The sequence below is a fragment of the Nannospalax galili genome, unplaced genomic scaffold, assembly GCF_000622305.1.
Source record: "Nannospalax galili isolate Female #2095 unplaced genomic scaffold, S.galili_v1.0 scaffold150, whole genome shotgun sequence".
Taxonomy (NCBI): Eukaryota; Metazoa; Chordata; class Mammalia; order Rodentia; family Spalacidae; genus Nannospalax; species Nannospalax galili.
The window spans coordinates 1,354,575-1,361,861 of record NW_008329320.1 but is presented as its reverse complement, the minus strand read 5'-3'; the positions used below and the strand labels follow the sequence as shown (position 1 = coordinate 1,361,861).

The following is a 7,287-nucleotide window of genomic DNA, read 5'->3' as shown; positions in this document are numbered from 1 at the left end:
CCAAAGAATTCATCCTATTGCAGAGACACTTGTACATCCATGTTTGTTGATTCTCTTTCCACAATAGCTAAGAGATGGAAGCAATCTATGTATCTCTCAGTTGACAAGTGGATAATGAAAATGTGGTTCATTTATACGATGGAGTTTTACTCAGCAGTAAAGAAAGATGAACTCATGAAATTTGCAGGTAAATGGATGGAACTAGAAACTGTTATACTAAGTAAAGTAACACAGACTCAGAAAAAAAAATCGACATATGTTCTCCCTCATATGTGGATCCTAGAACCAAACCCTGATAAGTGAGTATGTATCCAGACAGAACTAAAGGAACCAGGATAATGGAGAGGAAACAGGGAGGTAAAGGGGAAGAAAGAACCTGAAAGAGAAGAACAGTAGCAAACAAGCCTCAATAAGGGAGATATGGATAAAAACTGGGTTAGTTTAAGGGACAGGGGAGGGAAGGCTATACAAGGAACCTAGGTGATAAAAGGAAAGAAGGAGCTCAAGAGAGGTAGGCCATAGGAGAAGGGTATTAGTAAGGGAGAAGGGAGAAATGGGGGGCACCTTAATTTGCAAAACCATGATGGAGAGGTGAGACAACGCAAGAGATAAATAATCCCTAGCTAGTTTTGAAAACCAGAGGGACCCATATTACTCCTACAACCTACTGACAAATTTTACATAGCAGATCAAGAAATACATGTCTAGGTAAGGTTTATCTGAGAACAATTGGTCTTTGCCCAGGATTTATCTACATGACGCACGGTAATTAAAAGTACCAGACTGGTGGAACTAAACTTCTTGGATGTTTAACAGACATACTTTGAGGCCTATAGTAATTTGGTCAGGGGGACATAAAGGACATTTTCTGCTTCTTGCCCTTCTAGGTCCACTAGTTCCAGGGGACCATGAGCATCTCTCAAAATGTCCTGTAATTGTGGTGGGTCACCTGTCCTCTTGATCAAGGAGGCCAAGGAGACCCCACCAGATGGACTTGAACCAGTGTCCAGTCTACAAAGATGAGGGTCAACACAGCAGAATCATTTCTTCCATGCTTCCAAGCTAAGCCATCCATGGTCTAGCAGGACCTTTGACTTATCTTTACATAGGCAGAACTGGTAAAAGAAAGGAGGCAGGGGCTCCTCCCAAGCCTTAAGAGTCCATATGCATAGCTAAAGGCTACATAACAAGCAACAATGCCAGATAGTAGATACCTTCTTTTGAGTTGTCATCCAGAGTGGCCAAAGTGACTCCCAGATAGTAACCCAGCATAGAACTTGGAAAATGAACAGTAGGCCCCAATCTCATCTAAAGGAATATTGACAAGTGATTGCTGCTAGATGAGGAACAGCTGACCCTCCTAAAACAAAGACCTCTAGATAGGCTGACTAGATTCACCAGAAGGGCAAGTAGTGGGGAATGGCTGGGGGTGCCGACAACACAGCAGATAGTAGCAGGGATATCAGAGTATAAGGGCTCTAGTGGGGGGATGGAGGCTATGGGTGGGTGCCATCTGGGAACTGGGTGTATAGTTGAATAAGATGGTTTGGGATGTTCTGTGTGATGCACACACACACACACACACACACAAAATCAACAAATTTTTTAAATGTATTATATTTGAAGAGGAAGCATGGAAATTTACATTATGTTAATTAGTAGAGGTGATAAACATTACCATTGAAATCTACCCGATGACTTTATAGACATACATAGGTGCCAAGGATCCAAGTGCAACCGATTATGACTAGTAATAATCAGATACATACAGATTAAAGATGCATGCACCAACATCTCAGTGTTAGTAGCAAAAACAACAATTCTTTCTGCAAGGAACAATATATTGTAAAGTGAAATGGAGATCTTTTTTAAAAAATAAGAAGAAATATATTTGAAGTAAAATTTGTTACTGAAAGTAGAGTTCAGCATCATGTATCTTAAAATTTTGTTATATGTAAAATAAAGGTACATTATTCTGTAAGCAGCACAAATTAGTGTAATCTTCAGAAGTACTTAAGATTCCTAGTGGCAACATCAATATTCCTCTGTGATGTGTATCAATAAAAAATGAATTATATTTGAGGAGGAAGCATAAAAATTTACATCACGTTAATTAGTAGAGATGTTAAACATTACCATTGAAATCTACCCGATGACTTTATAGACATACACAGGTGCCAAGGATCCAAGTGCAACCTATTATGACTAGCAATAATCAGATACATAGAGATTAGAAATGCACGTGCAAACATCTTAATGTCAATTACATTAAAAATGAATTTTTCTGTATGAAACTATTTTAATAATGGAATGGAGATCTTTTTTAAATGTTAAAACCTCATTTACTGTTATGTCTTATAGGGTTTATACTGAGTACAATATTGTATAACTATGATAATTCAGCTGCAAACCTAAAAATTTACAGCCAATTTTGAAAGAGATGCATCTTAGCTCTGGAAATTGTGATTGAATATTTCAATGCTGTTGTAATGAAATGCTTCTTCTAAGTATGTGGTTATTAAATAAATAATTTAAAGAATCTGAATTCGCCCCCCAAAAATCTGTGCCTCTTTAGCTATTAACAAACAAAGATAGCTGCATTTTATTGAGGTTCTCCTGTCTAAAACATTATCCTGAAGACAGGTGGTGTGGTATACACCTATAATCCCAGCACTCAGTAGACCAAGGCGGGTAGATCTCAATCTCTAGACCAGTCTGGGCTATAGTAGTGAACACTAACCCCATCCCACATAAAAAATTAATATGATAAAAAATCATCCCAAATGATGATGCTAACATTGTATTGTTAAAAATTTTCACTTACCAAATTTTAAAGATAATCATTGTCAGATTATTTCATGGCTTTAAACAGTATGATGCATTTTTATTTTTGTTGAAATGAAATGTAAGAAATAATCACACACAAAAAGCAATTAAATTTCAAATAGGCATGAAAAGCTAATTTTATCCTTACTTTTCCCCATCATCCTTTAAATGTGCTCTTACAGAAAATCTAAGATTTGTTTTTATCAACAGTTCTTAGGAATATGCAATCAGGACATAGTAAAACCTGTTGTCACTGGTACAAATTCTAATAAAGTGATAGTGAGACCTGAAAACTGTTGGCTTTCCGCAGTGTTCACAGAAGTCTGAAGTGATGGCTCAAAATTGATCCTTAGTGAAGGAATGTCAAAAGCACACCAAAATACCTTTCCTGACCTGTGCCCATCTCACTATCAGTTTCTCAGACCTTAAAGAGGCTTCTCTGAGAACTGACTTTCCATCCAGCTGTAGAAAATAAATGTTACTAGTGAGACTATATTACCTCTCAAATGTGTTACAATTGGAGTAGAGCTTTAGAACAACAGTTCCAGGAACCCATCAACCTGTTTTAAACAGCCCTGCTTTCTTCAATTCCAGGAAGTATTAAATCTTCACCTATAAAAATTCTTCCTTATCAATGTAACTTTACTTCCCGATTGGGAACAAATTTAAAATGTTTTAGAAATACATTTTTCAACATACCTGACAAAGCCATATAGTTGATGTCATGGCCAGCTACCTTGGAGAATCTTCCAGACTGGCCAAATCCACTCAGCCTGGCATAGATGAGCTTTGGATTCTCCTGCAACAGAGTCTCTGGCCCAAGCTGGAGTTTCTCCATGACACCTTAAGAGAAAAGCAATCATTTTCTTTTTTATATATATTTATTATTTTTATTTTATGTGCATGTGTGTATTGCCTGCATGTATGTAAGTGCACCCATGTCATGCAACGCCCTCAGAGGACAGAGAGGCTGTCAGATCCCCTGGAACGGGAGTTAGGGACAGTTGTTAGCTGCCATGTGGGTGCTGGGATTCGAACCTGGGTCTTCTGCAAGAACAGCTAGTGTTCTTAACTGCTGAGCCATCTCTCCAGCCCAGCAATCATTTTCTTAAAGAGAAAACAAATTGATGATGAGATGGCTGGTTCTCTAATGCAAACCTAAGACAGAACTCTTGCAAGCAATATTATTAACAATATTTGCTGTGTCATGAAATCTGCCAGAATTAAAATAGAGTCACACAGTGTAGGAGAGGAAGTGCCAGGCCTAAGCACAGGCTTCACTAGAGAACACAGCTTCCACCTTGAGAGCACAGCCCGCGCTTCTGCAAAAGAGCCAACCTAATCTGCCCCCGGACTTAGAGACTGATGACGCGAGTGGCCTGGATGAGGGGATCTACCAGAGAGTGACACACCAGCTTATAGGACACTGGGGGCAGGAGGAGAGATATATAAGGCCTGCCCTTTCCAGCAATAAACAAGTCTGCAGCACCTCAACTAGTGCCTGCTTCCACCCGACTCCTGGTGTCTGTGTGTTGATTCTGCGCCGCTCACCCCACCTCGGCCAGAACCCTCGTTCCCTGCAGTCCCTCGTGGGCTGGACCCATGAGGAAACCTACAACAGCTGGCGCCCAAACAAGGTTCCCGGCCCCCCGGCGTTGGCAATGCCCCCAACTTCGGTTCGTTTGGTGAATAGGTCCCAGATTTTGTCTGTCCCTTTGGCTGCTCAAGGGTGAGCGAGTGGCCCCCTCCTCTGTCTCCTCTACCCTGTTTGTCATATTTGTTGTTAAATCAGGAAGGCACACTCCGCCACGTGGTCCCAAAGCCCACGTCGACACCTTTTATTCCTTGGCTCGTCCTGGTGAGTTCACATGAGGGCTGATCCACCCTGAACTCAGAGCCCAGGCTTCAGGTCATCCTGTTGCCTGTCCCAGAGACACCATGTGAGCATACGGCCAAAGTTGTCATGGCCTTCAGAAGTCCCTCACTAAGCACAAGACATTTGGATCCGATACACCTCTTCATGTTGGGGTGGTTTACGTCTGAGTGGTTCATGGTCCTTGTTTGCTTCATTTGTGCCCTGTTGGTAGCCACCCTTGCCTTTTACTTTTGTGTCGAGTTTCCCTTACAGGACCTTCCCACAATGGGCAACTTACCACCACAGTGCAAGGAGCCACAAACAGCAGCACTCAAACCGCTCCTTAGAACTAGGGGCCTGAAAGTTAACCCAAAAGATATTGAAAATTTCTGGGATGAAGCCACAAACCTGGCCCCTTGGGTCTCTCCCAAGAATATGTGGGATCCTGACCTATGGATGCGGGTCCTTTTCTTGGCCTGTAAAAGAGAAGTAGGATTGGGAGTCGTTTCCCCTGCCTCATTTGTCCCAATCCTTTTAGCCATCATTGCCAGCCTTGAGTCCTCTTCCCCTGAAGAAGTCATTTCAGCCCACACAATAAGCATTGTCAGGATCAGGCCAATGTAGACCTCGCCATTACTTCAACCGCTGATGACCTTTATATGGGAACCAGCCCTGAGGTTGATCCAGATGAGGAAGGGGCCCCTTGCCTCTACCTCAGACCCTGCTTTCAAAGCCACAACAATTGGAAACACCACCACCCCAGTACCCCTGGAAGGAACTACGGTCTGCCTGCTCAACGCACCTCCTGCTCATTATATCCCCCCTATGACCTGCCCACCCCTTGCTGCCCCTTGTCGGCCATTGTCCACCTTTCTAGTTAATGTCAGCCCAAATGCTGCGCAACAGCCATGGGTGCTCTCACAGACCTTGCACTCATCTGCAAAGCCGCCAATGAATCAGGCCCCAATTCCCCATATTTTGAGCAAGTTCTCTGCCAATGGGCCATACAGTTCCAGACCCATTACGATTGGTATAACTTATTAAAAGCAGTTTTGGAGCCCCCAGTCTTCCTGAGCTGGCATTCGGCTTATGATGATCAGGCTGAAAATCAGGCACGTCTCAACCTTCAATATGGCCTTAATATTACTATGGATATGCTCACAGGACGTGGACAATATATTGACCCCATTTCCCAGTCCACTATTGGCCTTCATGCTTACTACCAACAAGTTAGTGACCTGGCCTTCAAGGCCCTTAAATGTTGCTTGCCTCTGTGACCCACAGGTTCTTCCACAATTTCATTCAGCAGTCAGGGGAGTCCTTCATGGACTTCCTCACCCATGTAACCAGGGCAGTGGAATGGAGGGTGGAGTCTGGACCCACCCACAATATGCTTATCAAACAACTGACATGGGAGGGCCTAAATACCCCTGCCCGCAATGCTATTGCGCCTGTCTGCAATGATGATATTCATAAATGGGCACTCTCCACTAGAGACCCAGACCCCAGGACAGGGCCCATCGAGGCCCTAACTGCCTCCTTAGAGGCGCTCTTATTATAAGAAAAGCCCACCCCCTCCGATTCAAAAGATGGCTGCTAAAACTGCAGGAGGACAGGACACCTCCCCAGGGACTGCCTGAACAATGGAGCTCATCCCAAGACCCGCTGCCCCAAATGCAAATAGGGATTTCATTGGGCAAAAGATTGTAGGTCACGGCCCAAATTGGACTTGGCTCCTTTAAACTCCACCCGGGGTGCCCCTCAGCCCCGCAAGAGGGGGAACAAGACAGATTTTATGAGCCCTTCCGGTTCTTAATCACTCCCCCCAATGACCTTATTTCTGGATGGGATTGCTGTGAAGTGCCTAATGGACACAGGAGCCAATGTTACCATCAACACTGAGAGTGAGTCTCTTCAGTTCCCCCATTAAAAATATCAGCCTGGCCCACCCATTAAGGGAGTGGGGGGCAGCCAGGACACAAAGCTTGTCATCCACCCAGTACACTGGAAGGACTTAGATGGGAGTAAGGGCACATTCACTCCCATAGTGGCCAACATCCCCCGCAACTTGTGGGGTCAAGATGTCCTGGAAGACATGCATGTGGTCCTTACCACAGACGATCAGGCCTTTTATGATGATGTCATAGCCCATGATAAACTTGGCCTCTCTGGAAGAAATCAGAGCCCTGACCAGCACCCCCAATTCTAAGGGGCCACTGCCCTCCCTGGGACATCCCCTAAGGAGTCTCCCATGCCAATTACATTTACCTGGCTCTCAACAGATGCGATCTGGGTGGAACAGTGGCCTATTATAGAACCTAAATTGTCTATCCTCAAAAATTTGGTCCAGGAACAGCTGGGCCCCAGACATTTGGAACCATCCACTAGTAAATATAATACTCCAATATTTGTTATTGTCGGGTGCTCCAACAGGTACGGCACAGGGGGAGAGGCCAGGACCAGCCTGGGTCCCTCTCTTGGGGGCTGAGCGGGATGGTGAGTGTCAGAGACTCAAAAACCACACCGAGTCGGAAGTCGTGTAGAGGCAGGCACTCACTTTATTGCGTCAGGCATCAACTTATATAGATTAAGCAAAAGGGGGGTGG

General features: G+C 44.0%; 1 protein-coding gene across 1 annotated transcript in view; it reads right to left on the bottom strand.

The window, feature by feature from the left end:
* The window catches only part of Amacr (alpha-methylacyl-CoA racemase), a 31,744-nt gene that overhangs the window by 18,176 nt on the left and 6,281 nt on the right, over positions 1 to 7,287 (bottom strand). The window contains exon 2 of the mRNA XM_008835415.3: positions 3,526 to 3,669. Coding sequence (XP_008833637.1) covers positions 3,526 to 3,669 — 144 coding nt within the window. The remainder of the gene's footprint in view (positions 1 to 3,525; positions 3,670 to 7,287) is intronic.